This window comes from Fusarium proliferatum, assembly GCF_900067095.1.
Source record: "Fusarium proliferatum ET1 genome assembly, contig: FPRO_scaffold013, whole genome shotgun sequence".
Taxonomy (NCBI): Eukaryota; Fungi; Ascomycota; class Sordariomycetes; order Hypocreales; family Nectriaceae; genus Fusarium; species Fusarium proliferatum.
In genome coordinates this window covers 626,762-642,520 of record NW_022194802.1, presented here as the reverse complement: position 1 = coordinate 642,520, position 15,759 = coordinate 626,762, and the positions used below count along the sequence as shown (strand labels likewise).

Here is a 15,759-nt window from a genome sequence, read left to right as displayed (position 1 = left end):
ACTGCTAAAATTGGTATATCCGATATGGCCATTCAGAGATCGTCAGTGAGAAACTGGTTGGAGGTACAGGGGACCCCCCATGGTTGGTTTAGCTTGAGCGGGACGCTGACAACGCATGGATTTATGCTGCAAGTGGCAGGAGGTCACACAGAAACGGAATTCCGTTCTGCGGCAAATTCTCACTGAAGCTGATCTTTTAAACTCATCTTGCTGCTGAATACCATAGGAGTCGATTTGAATACAACAAGAAACATCTCTAGACTCGTTGAATTTGGAAGACTAAACTAATGGATGTTTTCACCATAAGTTAACTTTAGAGTCGTAACGATTCCCGCCGTATTGCCGTTTCAGCCTAACCAACGTAAGAGCATTGCATTGACCACAGCCCTATCTTGTCAATTGAAGATCTCTCGGGTCGCCCGACGAGTAATTGGTAGACGGATTGAAAGGCCCTGCACTAAACACTCAAAACCTCTCTTCTTGCTAACTTGTTGCGGGATAGCTTTCTTACTCAGCCTCCAGAGGCTAAGCCTCAGCATAAATGCCGAGAACTTTTGAGGTCATTTGCTGGCATCTGATTCTGCAGTCAGCTTTGCCCAGGTACGCGGGAATAAGAAGGATTCTGGAAGAATTGCATCTGCCGATGCGGTGAGGATTGACATGAGGGTGAGATTGAGTGGGAGCGGGGCTGTAAGAAGTCAAATGGAGTGAGGTCTGTATTTTACACTGAATGTAGCTGGCTAGGATATATAGAATGGATAGGATCTGAAGTCGATGCTAGAAGCCAACAAGTTTCTACGAAGAAAGCTCAAAAAGCCTCAGACGAATTTCAGCGAGGCCATCACTGGTCCAAGGTTTGAAAACTCTCTCCTCCGGGTTCCGGTTATTGCTGTGAGGCTGAGCCCTGCCACGACAATACACGATCCTTAGGGATCACTCTGCATTGGCCAGTCGCAATAGAGACACGCAGGATATTGTTTCCCGAGAGTCAGAGCCAAAGTCAAAATCTAGTGACGGAGAATATTCTATCAAAGGTGTCCGAGAAGTCCGGGCCGTCGGGGATTTCCTAATCAAGCTTACTACAAACAGCTTATTCTGCAATACTACTCTACTTAAACTTTATTCTTACGGCTTATAATTTCTCCTCTTGCATCAAACCTACGCTTACTACGGCATTGACGGCCATCGCCTTCAGCCTGCGGCGGTTGGTCTCACTCCTCTCTTGAGCATGATGTCATATCTGTGAGTAACGATGTTCCACACATATACATGATAAGTTCATATGCGCCTTAAAGGAGTATCCTTATAGTCTATGCAAACTGCAAGGAAGCTGGAAGTATATTCGTACTCAAAAGGATATGGCTTTGGATATCGTAAATCACTACAGCCAAGATCATAAGTGCCGATAATATCCTCAGAGAAGTGAGACACATGCAGTCCTCACTCTCCACCCCCACGAAACCTCCACGAATTGGCTTCATCCCGTGCGTTTGACAGCATTAGGTGGAACCAACGTTCGGGCCTTTCGAAATTGTGATGCTCTGGTTTTCTGCAATGAACCCGAAACTGAAATGGTATTTCTCATTTTTCGACGAGTTCGTGCGGCAGCATAACGGTCAAGAAGCTGTGCCACCTCGGCTTATAAGAAATGGCTTCATGTGCGGGGTTGTCGACTGCCACAAACACGCTTGACTGCAGACCGAATGATTGACAGGGAGTGCCGGGCTTGAGAATGGAAACTGGTGTGTTTGTTGGCTTTGAAGGCGTTGTGGTGGGAGAAGACGGTTATATCAAGACAGCGTTTCCCAGCTTTCTCAAATGTCAAATCCAGAATTCTCCAAGAGAACATTCAGTCTCCCAAGTTCTGAGTAGTCATTACAAGCACTCGGTCATAACACCCAACTACAATTACTATTGCATCTCTTGCCATGGCTTCATACTACCCAGAAGGCGAATGCTACTTCGTCAGAAGCTCTCTAAGAAATGGTCCTCACTGGAACGCAAACAACCAGAATCTGTTCTACAGGACCGTTCTTCTTGAGTACTATTGGAACGGATGGCCAGCGACTGGCGTGACCCAAAGATCCCATACGAGATCACGTTGGCAGCATGGTACGCCCTCCGGAATTGGAGGCACGCGCTTCGGGGACTGGGACAGTTTCTGGGTGGGCGAGAGCAGAAACAAGTCGCCGTCGGATATGCTCAGAATCCACAGCCATCCCAACAGCCTCAACTGGAATGAATGCCGGGATCACCAGAGGGGAGGCCCCAGAAAATACATCCTTCGTCCGGTGGAAATCCAACATCGCGATACCCAGTGGCTGTGGATTGATGCTACTATTCCCCTGAGAGCCATCTACTTCCCTGTCGCGTTCAACACAGACCAAGCATTCCCTCACCTGTGCACTTATGTCGTTATCGACTTCAGACACAGGAACCAACTTCAGATGTTCAGTACTACTGGGGCCTCAAGAACGCTGACTCTCAACTCCCATAACGGCCTTGGCTGGCATGATGGCCTCACATGGGGTTTCAACATAACGGACATCATTGCCTATCTTTCAATCCCACACAAGCTGCGCAATCCGGATTTCGGGCTGTTCGCATCCAAGCAGCGTGGCCAAGAGCTGGTCGTTTGGGCCAACTCGTCGTTGGTTTGGAGATCTTCTGTATCGATCACGAACCATCCAGATTTCTTCCGCGAGATGGACTTCGCCAGAATCCTCAGCGCCACCTTTGGCGTCGAGATCGGGTGGAGACCCTACCAGCACAACCCGTTCCTCAGGGACCTGCTCATCCGTATCACTCAGCTAGGGCTAGGCTTCATCCCAGGCGTCGGACCCATCCTCTCCGTCGCATTCGGAATAGGAGTTCAGCTGCTCATAGATCCCGACTCGTTCGGCAGGGACAACATTCTTGATCTATCGTTTGCTGTTCTGGAGAGTGTGATTAGCTCGGGCAAGAGATCTCAGAAGTTTATTGCACCGGATTGGCTTGCACAGTGTCCATGTGGCGGCCAACAGCGGGGTGTGCCGCTGACGGATCAGCAGAGAGAGGCTCGCAAGAAGTTGGGCGAGGAGATCAACAACCGTCTGACTGCTGAGTTGAATGCTCAGCCTGTTATACGCTCTCTTGAGGAACAGGAAAAGCTTCTCACTGGGCGTATTGAGGAGGTTCGAGATGAGGCTGCGGAGAGAACCCAGGACGCTGCACCGGGAGAGGAACCGGAGGGGAATCAGGAAACTGAGGATCAGGAAGATAAGGACGGGGCTGAGGAAACTGGCGAGAAACATGATTAAGGGTTACGAAACACAGCCACTTTTGAAGTCTCGGTGGACTTTTAGGATACTATCCACTCCTTTCATGTTTCAGTTTTGGGACGGCATTTTATATTGGTAGCTTTGGGAAATTGACATCGTTGAAGGAACAGAGGTTAGAAAATCGATCTCCGGAGAGTTTGGAGCAACGTGAAGATTGCTTTGAGATTGCCAAAAATTAGGCTAGTGGAGCAACTTGAATTTTAGCCACGGGGGTAGAAGAGACTACTCGGTTTGAATGAGGGTATGCGATGAAATCTTGTGAAGTGATCACTATTATAGCCAGAGTAACCAGGTCAGGAATCAGCACATCGCTGTCTCTAGGCCGAGAGATGCGCCTCGAATCATGATAAAAGAGTCTAAGCATGCTCAATTCTATAGCATAATTTCTCGCAAATCTATTACAACGTATCTGAACTTGGGCAAATATCCTTGTTGAGAGGTCTAGTGCGCGCTGCCGGTCTAAAGCGCGAGTACATTAAGATTTGCAATGTCTTGACTTGATAAATACCAGTGGAATATTAATTATCAAACAAGAAAACCACTCAAGCATCCATGGCCACCGCTCAAACATCTGGCAACCAGGTCCCATCCCCCGTGCCTCATCAGCGAATATTCGAAGACCAGTCTTGTTTCATTGATTTATGCTACAAAGCCTTTAACAAGACCAATCAATATCCGCAAAACCATAGGGGAATTGGGCTGGCGTCTCTGGAAAGCAAGTTTCCTCTTGGCAAACCGTCACGATGCCGTCGGTCTTAGTCCCTCGGTAATGTTTGTACCAAAGTTTCACGGTACACAGCACGATACAAAGCTCCTTGAGTTGTGGAACGGCCTCGAGAATGCGAGTAATGAGTTCCGAATGCCACTTCCGCTGAGCAGAGGTGGGCACCCAGTAGGGCCACTCATTCGGCTCAAGAGTGGCCTGCATCGGATCATCTGATTCGCTTTTACTCGGGTCGTCTGATTCGTCTCCGCTTGGACTTGAGACCCTGTGAAACATGTCGCAGTCATATTCATGGCAGAGCCAATCTTCTTGGAGTGAAAAGGCGAAACGCCGCAATCGGGGCATTGACTTCAGTCGTGTAATAAGCTCCTCGACGTACTCGTTCTTTTATGCTTGTGTCAGTAATACAACACTGAGTAAGATTGAGGGCACTTACAAGGTTTGGCAGCTGGGATTTCTTGTAGATGCGGCCACGTCTCCACAGAAACGCACCAACATCCAACTGATCAAGAATAAGAACTTCCAGGTGCGGAAAGTCATAATTGAATCTCTGAATAAGCTTGCTGCTCATGCAGGCAAGTGTTCGCGAACGGGTCTTGAACGAAGTTAAATCGGCCTTTAACCACTTGAGGAATGGAAATGCTGATTTCAAGGCCAAAGGATGATTCTTTGCAGTTAGGCGAGGAAGCTCAACTGACTTGACAGTATTTGGGGCGAAATGTTTGATGAGGGCACTGAAAATCAGTAAGTTCCTACGACTACAAAAGATGGCAGATTTGGGACCATTCCACTTTGGTGTGTTGCCCAATCCTTCAGCGAAGTCAATCTCGTCCTTGATTTGATTGCCAAAAGAGATCAGATCAATTGAAGATAGCTTGGAGATGAATTTACTGATAACCGCGATTCTGTGTGTCGAAAGGTGCAAATCTGTACGTTCCTCGGCGCGACTGTAGGGTTCGAAGCGAATAGTGACAGACCTGAGGCACATGATTAGTCGGTGGTTTCAAGAGTCAGACTGTGGGTGGCAATACTTGGGAACAGGAAGAAGGGTCATCATCAAGTGCTTCAAATCGCCGGAAAGAAAAGACGTCATATCGTGAGCCAGCCTCTTCAAGGATCCAGAGAATTTGAGTGTTTTGAAACACTGAGGGAGGAGGACTGATCGAAGACGCTTGGAAACAAGTGTAGCAACCATGAAATGCGGGAAAACCTCTGATCCAATCATCTAAGCTCGGGAGCACACGTCGAAAGTTTTGCCTGTTCTCCGTTCTGTCGATATGCAGGGCCTTGAGAGCTTGGCTGTGAGAGGACTTTTTCAAGATCACGTAATATCGCCTATTGAATCCTCGGGGCAATTGAACGGCTCCGAGTGTGCCGGGTTCGAAGCGTCGGACGACCGCGTTGAAATTGGATACCTCAGGCTCGCCGAAAAATGTTAGGGAGAAGGGTGTATCGCCGTTGGTTGACCATAAGCCGGTCTTGCGTAGGGCCTTGTTGAAGGCGAGGACGTCCCGATGAGTTGGTATTTCCAGAGAAAAATCCACCCCACAAAGTCGATTTATCGAGTGAAGCAAAATGTCAAAATGCTTAACATCGCTTCGTGAAAATTGCAAAGGCACACGGGAATCGTTTCTCCAATAATGGATTCTGAAGGTCACAAATCTGTAGCATTGGTTAGGGTCGCTACATTTGGTACCTACTCAATCGGGCATTACTGACCTCGTGAAGGTTTCGATCAAGTGTCTCATGTTCATTGAGATCGCGTCGCAGCTCATGGCGAACATAGTCGTCAGATGCTCAGCTACTTGCTTCACGGTGCCCGAAAATTTGATCCTGGCATATCGACGAGGGAGGAAAACATGTCACAGCGTTCTCGAGGCTTGCGTGATGCTTCCAAATTCGTCATCACGGAGATGAGAACCGATCAGATACAGAATTTCCGTTGGCACTGTTTCCAGAGAGGGAGTTGTTCGTAGACCTGCCATCGGTGCTGATATGACTTTCTTGATATGCTGCGAGAAGTTGGGGATGTTGCGTTGAGAAAAGCGAGACTTTAAGAAAAGCGAAAGCGACGGAAGTACTGAATGGAGAGTTAGGTAACCAACATAAGTAAGTAACAAGATCTCAATACTTCACTTCATGACCGAGACAAAGATGGTGAATGTTTGTAGGTCAATGAGGTGAAGGATCACGAAGGGAAGCAGAAACTGGGGAGAAGTTCAATGAAGAAAGGAAGAAAACATGCGACCTATCTTAGTAATAATTCTGTCCACTTGGCAAGTTTTCTTGCTCCCTGGAGGTACCTATGGTTTTGGCAAGGTACAGTGAATGGGCGAGAGAGTCTACACTGCCATTGCCAGTGCCAATGTTAGGTGGTACGGGTCTAATGATCATTCACTACCATGACTGAAGCATAAGATATGGAAGTACTTCCAGGAAGTAATGTAATGCCCGAGTAAGTTAACGTAGACACTGAGGACACAATGTCTTTGCCCGCAGTGACATGTTCCAGTCAAAAGTCTCTACTATAGTTTGATGCAGAAGAAGAAACAATGCCTCTATTTTCAGGTCCTAGTTCAACATGTCTCAGCAGTAACTAGTGCTAGTCAGATGAGGAAAATCGGTGATACCAGTCACATGCACGAAGACAACAAGAAGAAATTACCACTTGCTGCAAAACTCGCATTTTGATTCTCAAATATCCGCCTCTCAACTGTGAGAACACCAACTACTACTGCTAAGCCACAGGTTCTGATGCCCTACCGAGTGTGCCATCTGCGTTCATGGCGCAGAAATCTAACACTTCAGCTTGATCCTCCCGCCCTCCTCCAGCTCGAAGCATCCACCAAGCTTTAGTTCTCCAAAACATTCGGGAACAGATATTTCTGAGAATAATCCTCGGAAGACTCTTCAGACATGTTCCAGGCGCCGTCTGTGAGAGTTGCTCGGTAGAACATGGGATGTCCAGTTGCAATGCAAACCTCCTCGAGACCTTTGGCATGGGCGGCAAAATACGTAGTCACCAATTTGCATACGCCTTCAAGCCCAAGAACTTCGAAGGGCACTGGAACCTTTTCCTCAATCATGGCCAACAGTTTCCTCGTGATGGAATTAAAAGTCTTGTCGTTAGATCCCATTCCACGCATAGAAAATGCAAACCGACGTAGCCGCGGCAACTTGTCAAGGATTGAAGCGACTCTTGCGATCTCCCGGGACTTCCAAGGGTGTCAGCAACCGCGATAGGAGTTCAGTAGATAACAAATGAATACTCACCCAGAGCCGTGTATCTGCGTAGTAGTCGTAGCGCAAGAGAGCATTGGAAGACTGTTTTTCATAAATGTTCAATGATTCAAGCTGAGGAAAGTCTGTGCCGATGCTGTTGACAAGTCTAATGCCGAAACCTGTTTGGACTGAGACTTCATAAGAGATGCAAAGGTATTTGTCGAGACGCAGTGAAGTCAGATTGGCGCCGTTGCGTGCAAGTTCGTCATAGTGGTCTGGAAATAGTCCAGAAGGTGCAGAAATTCCCTTTAGGGCCCCGGCTTTGAACCTTCTGACTATTTTACGCATGTCCCAGTCCTCGAGTTCTTTCTTGAAATAAACATGCTTAGGACCTTGCCAGTCTGGGCCCCTGCGAATCAAGGTGTTGAATTTGGACGCCTCTTTGGGATTTCGAAGCCAGGTATCGAAAATGACGCCGCGGAGGTTAGGGGTATCCGCTAAAAACCGCCCGATGGGTATGGAATTGACTCCGGAGGCTTGAACCCAGGTATACATTTCGGAGATGTCGTTGAATTTTGTAACTTCAAAAGTCACAAATCTGTCAGGAAAGTCAGTGAAGAACTTGAACTGCTATGGCAGTGGAGGCAGCGCACCTCGTGTGATGATGGACTAGGTGACGGAATGAAGCTGTCTTGCGGGCAAAGTAGGCGTTGAGGCTGTTTGTCAATTTTTTCATGTTACCGGCAAACTTGAGATGCTTGCAGAATTTCAAGAGAAAGATTTCGCGAAACCGCTTTGATACGAGCGTCAAGTCCTTGACCTCATTAGCGGAAAGGTTGTCCCCGATCATGCATACAATCTCGGTTGGCATGGTCGCGAGTTCGGGGGTTGTGGATGTTGCCGCCATGGTCGCGATGCTCTGCAAGGCACCACCTAGCAGAGTATACAAGCGGATCAGACAAAGAAAAGATCTTTCATGCAATCAAGCTTGCGAAGAGAAAAGAGGGTTCAAGTGTCAAGAAGGCTGACGCCTCTAAGCCTGCACTGTGGTGGAGGCTTGTGAATGAAGCGTGGTTTTTGTGGTAAGGCAAGAAAAGGAAACAAGATGGGAGAGAAAACACACGAGTTAAAAGGGAGTGGAGATTTCAAAGGAACTCGAGGTTTTCGGGTGTTTGCTAAGGTAGAGAGAGTGGTCACTGTGAGCCAGTGAATAATAGACAATGTCTGCCACAGCCAGAAAATGCAAGAGCCCACATAAGGCTTCACAACTCGCATAAAAGAAAATATGCAGACATCATTTCTGTCATCAAGGCCTTACCCGATATTAAGCCAATCAAAAGTATTTAACAACTCAAATCTAAAGTTCAGCCTCCCCGTTAAACCAGAACTGAACTGGTCCAATGACCCAACGTCACTCATCGGATCCATATTATTGAGATGATAATCCAACACACGCTGTATAACAGTCTTACAGCTCGCACAAAGATCACCGTTTGGTGCTGATGGGTGAACCCAGTCCAAGAAACCAACAAGCAGACTGAGCTGCTGAACAATGCTTGATCGGCTTAGGCGACTGTCCTTGGGATGTTTGCCTTGAAAAGTTGGACTGAGTAGTTCAAGGCAGAGAATGCCACCGCCTGGCACTGCAAAGGCCATGAGCTACATAAAGTGTCAGAGCGTTCCAAAAGGGAGTAGGACAAACAACTTACCAGCCACTCCATATCTCGTCGAATATCACGGAATCGATCCTTGTGCATCCAGAACATCAGAGTAAGCGTTATCATCTCATATGAAACTAAAAGAACATCTCCTTCATCTGGACACCCATATTGAAGGAGTAGCCTTTCGAGCAAGAACATGTTCTGCAGATGTGTGAGTCGGATGAATATTTTCAAGGATACAACGTTTGCCTCGACTGGAGGGTCAGAAAGGTCTTTGTCGTACGACCGTATCTCTGCTTTGGGAAGAGGAAGATCGGTAGGGTCATCGGGATCATAAACAAGACACCTGGGAAGTTCGGCAAAGATATTTAACTGCCATTGCTTCAGATTTCTTGAGGGATTAGCAAGCATTTTTTATTGCTTGGACGGATATTGAATACCTGATAGTCTCAACAGTCGCATTGGCGCCAGAAGCAAGACTAATATCAATAATTTCGTTCAATATCTGAGCCATCAAGTAACCAGCTCGACAGATACTCGAAGGATAAACACCGCCTCTTAAGTTCCAGCCACGACTATCAAGCTCAGACACGGCTCTCTCAAGCGCAGCCCCTCCAGCAAGAAGGTCCTCATCACTCAAATCCAGTGGTGGTGGTGTGGAGCAGAAGCGCGGATTAAGCAGTGGAGGTCGTCCCGTAAAAGCAACAATAGCTTTGTCAAGATTATAAACTCGACCGAAAAGACGTCGTTTGTGTTCCGAACTCAGTGATGGTCTGTAAGGTCCAGTGAGATTCTCGGCGTGGACTCCAAGATAAGTCATCACGGAAACGGCATCCGCAAACGAGCTCCAACAAATAAGACCTGTCGCATTCTGTAAGTGGTTGGCTGGGAGCGGCAATAAAGTCACAACTTACTGGCATCCCCCACAATCATTGATTCCATGATCGCCTTCTGGAACAGAAGATCCAATATGATGACATTGGCCAGCGTAAAGTGTCGAGCCAAGTTGATGCTGTGCCTCAAGAACGCCAAAACCGGCTTGTTCGCCGTTCCGCTCTCCAAGACATGGAACTGGTTCTTCTCAATCGGGTCAAAGGACCCTGATATCCGTCTCAAAACACTCCAGAGCAGCCCTATTGACTCCCATCGCAGATTCGGTCCACAAAGCTGATTTACCCACTCTTGTGAACTGGTATCAATGTCTTGAAATGGCTGTGCCGTGTTATTGCAGATTTGTTGCGCGATGAGCTCAAGATTGAGCTTCCGCCGGTCTAGCTTCGTCCCGAATGTTGCTTCCAAGGAGTTGATGACAGCTGGAACAGTTAGGTTGGACCATAATCTATTCTCATTCTTTGTGCCTTGTGAAATCATATGTTCGTAGGAAGGACCAAAGACGCAGCCAAGAAGTGCAAGACATGACTGTTTTATCGACGGTGGGAGTTCTTGGAATCTTATTGGCTTGTTTGAATGTGAGCACGGCGTGCATGCCTCCTGGGAGTCAAGGTCGGATGAGTCAAGTTGTGAAAGGCAGTTCTTGGCTTCTTCAAAGATCTCGTTATGGCCTGCTCGACCAAAGAATGGCGGCGTAGGAACCGGCGTTTCCATGATCAATTCAGTTTTCAGGCTTTTCGAAACTTAGGTGAGGTTTCTTCCTGTAATCCACAGTTCCGAAGATGGTATTGCATAAGGCTTGGAGTTATCCGCAGACGAAGGAAGATATTTGCGCCCTGATGATGATCTTGGGCTCGATATGGTCGCTCCGTGCTATTTTGACTTAATGGATTAGACATACGATCCACTGTTACTGTTAAGGATTCGATATCATTATTCTCTCCAGATTGGTGATCTGATGTCTATCAAATGCTGACGCGGGGCGAAGTCGGATCCTGCACCACGTCACTTGCATTTACACGCTATATGGACTTATTGAGTTTCGATGCCAAGCCGCTTATCCCTACAACATCGTGAAACCTATTCTACATAAAAACCTTGCAATGCAATATGTCCTTGGCCCTTCTTGATAACTCTAGTCGCATATTTGATCTAGTGGCCTCCGATCCGGATTTCTCATCGATAGTCTTCAATACAACCGCTAATGTCAAAGCATTACTCGACGGAGATCAAACGGTACTGAGGCACCAGTGTTTGTTTCTCTTCAATGACATAGAAATTGACGGATCCGGCCTAGGGTCTTCAGTGTAAGGCAGACATAATTCTAGGTTCGAAATCTCCCAAGCAGGAGATTTAATGACGAACGACAGAAGTCTATATACTCAGGGACAGGGTAGTTGAGGAGGTGAGAGACATTGAGTTGGTGTATCCCTTTTCTCGTAGTCCACTGACAGAAGATATGACTGCGAGGCGAGCGTCTCCACTCAGAAGGGAAGCTATGAAGCCATGATATCTCTAGAGCAGACATAATGTCAATTGAGGGTTCTGGACCAACAGACGCTTTCAGTTAGTCCAGTCGCATGCCTGTCATCAAAGCTGGTCAAAGGAAATTTGACTGGGGACGACAAAATTTATGTTTCATCAGCACCTCCAAGGCAAAAACGTTGAAGTTATTTAGATTATTATGTGTGAGTCTTAGCAATATACTGCCAAGAATTGGATGCAGGCAATGCATCAATGCTAGATCACATCTAGTAACGTCTTTCAATGAGGTTACTTTTTCCTCCTATCGGGTAGGCCTCCATCCTTTATCTGACTTGAGTGTGGCGGTGTGTGGCTTGACCACCCACTTCCCCGGCTGTCGGGTTCCGATGAGCCACGGAAAAACGGAACCTCAACGGCCGGACCAATCTTGAACATTCAATCGTCAACAACGACATCTGCAACTCTCAGCTATAACATCCGCAACGATCCGCCTGGCTCCATGGAAACGTGATGCATGACATTGTATGAGCGTATTCTCATTTCCGATCATCCATTGTCGCGCGCAGCTCCATGTCAGGTCAAGAGACCTCTCCACAGTCTCCCCCCGCCAATACACCTAAGCATCGACGACCCTGGACAGCAGCCGAGGATGCGACTCTGAGGACTCTTGTTGGGCACTTTGGTGCTAGTAGGGGATCTGAGGGTAGGTGGAAGGACATAGCATCTGGCCTGGAGGGCCGGACGGCCAAGGTGAGTCGCTATCTCCGCACGCGCCCCAACGCGATCATTACCCTGCATGATGCACACTCACTGCTAAATGAGACGAGATGAGACAAGACGGGGACTGACTGCCTGTTAGGACTGCCGAAAAAGATGGCTTCACTCATTGGATCCCTCTTTGCGTAAAGGTCGGTGGACATCTCAAGAGGATGAGATCCTCCTCTCAGCTTACGCTCGACTTGGACCGCTTTGGAATGAAATTGGTAAACCCGCCACTTCTGCAATTACCATATAGTCTAACGCACGCTAGCGCTTCTCATTCCTGGGCGAAAGGATGACCAATGTTCCAAGAGATATAATGATATCTTGAACCCATCTGCCAAAAACCGTCTTAGCGACTGGACTGCCGAGGAAGATAACCTTTTACGTCAAGGTGTAGCAGCGTTGGGCCATCGATGGGTCGCCATCTCATCACGGATACCTGGAAGACCTCCCCTCACCTGTCGTAATCGATGGCGCACGCTCTCACGACTGTCACATAACCGACAGAGCAGATCTCAAGGCACTACCCCGTCATCCTCGTCTCAGATGTCCCCATTCGATAATGGGATTTCACCGGCGGCTCATAATCCAAATCTCGGTATTGAGACAAACCATGGAGCGACGACTGACTTGATGCACTTTCCAATGGATGCCGATATGGGTCATGACCAAATGGGATCGAGCTTTCTCGACTCAGCCTTTTTCGACACCTTTACAGGCCCTTCCCCATCGCCATTGAGAGAATCCGACCCAAGTGATGAAACAGAAACGCCGAACGACGTATCTGCCCCAGGTGCTGCCTCAGAAAATACTGCACCTGTTCCTGATCTTTCTTCGAGTATCGCGACCCAGACACAAAGCGACCCCAAACCATGGCCTCAGCCTCCGAAACCGCCCCAAGCGCAGCAACATCAAAATGCTCCGAATGCATCTTTCATGCCATCGCCCTCTACTTGGTCATCACTGGGTACAATGCTGCCACCTGGAACTTCTCCCACGGATCAGAATATGTGGCTAGGAATGACTGGCAACCCTCCAACACCGAAGAACTGGACAGCCCCAGGACCAGCAGACTCATCGAACTCATTGCCCCGGTCATTCACTGAACAGTTTCAAGTACCAGCAGTACCAGGAGTGCCAGCATCAACGCAGCAAACCATTCACCACCATCATCATCACCACGTCCATCATCATTTTCATCATTATCATCACTACCCAGGCAATGGAGATCAATGGCGGCAGCTGGAGCAGCAATCCGAAGCCGAGGCGATGCAAGCACATTTACAAAACGAGAACGGGTCTCAAAACCCAGGGTGATGCGCTCAGCCTAACAGATCCCACTTCGCCAAGTCACGTTAGCACGTTGGCCTGGATAAGCCGCCCAATCACCCGGATAAGACACAATGACCGGGGTACAATGTTATGCAGATAACCCTACCCCAAATCGACACCGACTTCCATTCTGCCAGCCACTTTCTGTCATGTCTTTGCGTTGCTCTGTGTCGCCAAGCAAGATGCAGGCCGACACTAACAACGAAGCAGCGCTCGATATTGTCCCCCGTAAGATACCGCTGTTCTGTGCCCCAACATACCGACCTCTCGACCTCGCGAAACGCCAGATACGGATACTGCACATTTTGCCAGGTCAGCGTGGTGAGCCTGTTCGCTGCACCCTCCATACCGCATCTCTTGACGATAGCCCGAGTTATGAGGCGTTATCCTACTCTTGGGGTGATCCGCATATATGTCACATCATAGAAGTTGATGGTCAACAAGCTACAGTCACCGAAAATCTGTATAATGCACTCCGGAGGTTGCGATTCGTTGACCGAACGAGGCATATTTGGGCAGATGCGCTTTGTATCAACCAAGCGGATACGACTGAAAGGACCCATCAAGTCAGATTGATGAGAAACATTTACTCATCCACCATAGAAGGGATATTGTGGCTTGGGGAATTCTCCAGCACCAGCGACACCGGCACGAACTCAGTTTCACAACAGACTGTTGCAACGGCATTCAAATTGATCAGATCACTGGCTGAAGACCATCACTGGAACTCTCAAGAGCATGCACAGTCGATGGCAAGAGAAGAAGCAGATGCCCTCTCTGCTCTGCTGGATCTTTCGTGGTGGCAGCGAGCCTGGACTGTGAAGAAGCGGTTCTCCCGAAGAAAGCAACTCTGTCCTGCGGAGCAATGCAACTACGGCTATCGGAAGTCAAGCGTGCGCATCTCACGTCCGTAAGTCATGATCGGAAGGGATGCTGCATCACAAATCCTGATTGTCACGACGTTCTCTACAAGTTCTGGGACTGTATCGAAGGGTTTCGCCTTCTACAGGAAGAGTCCGATAGAAATATCTTGGTGAGGATGGCTTTGGAAATGTTTAGGTTTCGCCATGCATCTGATCGGAGAGATTGCGTATATGCATACTTGAGCCTAGGGAGCAAGGCCTTGGCTGACTATACTATCCCTCATGAGATGGCGTTCAAATACGTTGTGCGTTCGCTTATTTAAGAGTCAAATAATCTTGGACCTTTAATTCGCATTGCGGAGCATGCTGAAACACGCTCAGCGACTTTGCCTTCTTGGTGTTCCGACTATGGATCGTCTTTTCCGGAGACCTACGAGAACTTGGACCAAGAGTTTGGGTGGCTTTACATGTATAATTGGTACCAAGCTGGGGGTAGGGACGGGCCAACTAGTAGGTTTTCACTTATCGTTTCGAGACTTGAGCTGCGAGGCATTGTCATTGATAAGATCACGAAAGTCGACGGGCCGATTTATAACCTCGATACAAAGGACGATGTTCTCACTGCCTGGCATCATGATCGAGATCCTCGCATCTGCTGCCAAGGATCATACGAGGAAGGCGGATGGTGCGAACTCATGCGTGATATCTTCATTGTTTTCTCCAACAAGCCTCGAGATTACAGTAAGCCTCGCACGAGAGCTGGTTTCGAGGCAATGATTAATTCCCTTTGGGATCCCAGATCTCAACTCTCTGTTTCACAATATCAGACCTGTCATACGGAAACGGGGTTGGTTAGCCATGCGAGAGTAGATATGCAGGCGGGAGATGTTCTATGTGTTTTGCTTGGGGGAAATATGCCATTTATACTAAGACCACTTGATGATGGAGTTTTTGGTTATGTTGGGCAGGCGTTTGTTCCTGGGATCATGGATGGGGAAGCCCTTCAACAGGGACGTGAGTTGGAGTGGATCACACTTGTATGAGGGAGCTTTGAAGTCGAAGCCATACTGATGTTAGTGATTTCTACTGATTAGTGGTAGATCTCATCTATTTCAACATGATAGTTCGCATATGAACAAAATGACACAAAATCAGTCTTGTGACCGTCTGATCGTGAAGAGAATGGAAAGTTCTTTTTTCGAATTGGCTGTAGTGGTGAGCGTATCGCTTCTACCACTTTCCCCTTTCTCATTGACCGAAAAGTTCCCTCTTACCGGGGAGCGAAAAGAAGACCCTGAAACAAGAGTAGCCAAGAAAAGTTAATCTTGCATCAAGCGGAGCCAACTGGTGAGACGTGCTGCCTTGTTTCGGCCTTTGCTTTGTCTCCCCGGTCCTCGCCTCCATTTCTCTCTGCCGAGCGGTAAGTGATGTAAGCATGCGGCGTTTTGAAACAAAGACCTGGCTCACCGCTTTGCTGAGTATGTATCCCGTTAAAGGGT

General features: G+C 48.0%; 6 protein-coding genes across 6 annotated transcripts; 3 read left to right on the top strand and 3 right to left on the bottom strand.

Annotated features, from left to right (window-relative positions):
- Positions 1 to 1,928: 1,928 nt before the first annotated feature.
- On the top strand, positions 1,929 to 3,299 carry FPRO_12851 (uncharacterized protein; the record flags this gene model as incomplete). Its single annotated transcript, XM_031223412.1, has 1 exon — positions 1,929 to 3,299. The coding sequence occupies one exon, from the start codon at positions 1,929 to 1,931 to the stop codon at positions 3,297 to 3,299; it is 1,371 nt and encodes a 456-aa protein (XP_031088774.1).
- A 676-nt stretch (positions 3,300 to 3,975) lies between these two features.
- FPRO_12850 (uncharacterized protein) lies at positions 3,976 to 5,239 on the bottom strand (the record flags this gene model as incomplete). Its single annotated transcript, XM_031223411.1, has 3 exons — positions 3,976 to 4,428; positions 4,481 to 5,021; positions 5,076 to 5,239. 3 exons carry the CDS (start codon positions 5,237 to 5,239, stop codon positions 3,976 to 3,978), a joined length of 1,158 nt encoding a protein of 385 aa, XP_031088773.1.
- A 1,657-nt stretch (positions 5,240 to 6,896) lies between these two features.
- Positions 6,897 to 8,173, bottom strand: FPRO_12849 (uncharacterized protein; the record flags this gene model as incomplete). Its single annotated transcript, XM_031223410.1, has 3 exons — positions 6,897 to 7,262; positions 7,318 to 7,864; positions 7,920 to 8,173. The coding sequence occupies 3 exons, from the start codon at positions 8,171 to 8,173 to the stop codon at positions 6,897 to 6,899; spliced, it is 1,167 nt and encodes a 388-aa protein (XP_031088772.1).
- A 450-nt stretch (positions 8,174 to 8,623) lies between these two features.
- FPRO_12848 (uncharacterized protein) lies at positions 8,624 to 10,532 on the bottom strand (the record flags this gene model as incomplete). The annotated part of the gene is made up of 5 exons (XM_031223409.1): positions 8,624 to 8,658; positions 8,721 to 8,925; positions 8,976 to 9,318; positions 9,368 to 9,788; positions 9,842 to 10,532. 5 exons carry the CDS (start codon positions 10,530 to 10,532, stop codon positions 8,624 to 8,626), a joined length of 1,695 nt encoding a protein of 564 aa, XP_031088771.1.
- A 1,341-nt stretch (positions 10,533 to 11,873) lies between these two features.
- On the top strand, positions 11,874 to 13,382 carry FPRO_12847 (putative BAS1-transcription factor; the record flags this gene model as incomplete). The annotated part of the gene is made up of 3 exons (XM_031223408.1): positions 11,874 to 12,053; positions 12,163 to 12,286; positions 12,334 to 13,382. The coding sequence occupies 3 exons, from the start codon at positions 11,874 to 11,876 to the stop codon at positions 13,380 to 13,382; spliced, it is 1,353 nt and encodes a 450-aa protein (XP_031088770.1).
- A 197-nt stretch (positions 13,383 to 13,579) lies between these two features.
- On the top strand, positions 13,580 to 14,311 carry FPRO_12846 (uncharacterized protein; the record flags this gene model as incomplete). Its single annotated transcript, XM_031223407.1, has 1 exon — positions 13,580 to 14,311. One exon carries the CDS (start codon positions 13,580 to 13,582, stop codon positions 14,309 to 14,311), a length of 732 nt encoding a protein of 243 aa, XP_031088769.1.
- Positions 14,312 to 15,759: the final 1,448 nt, after the last annotated feature.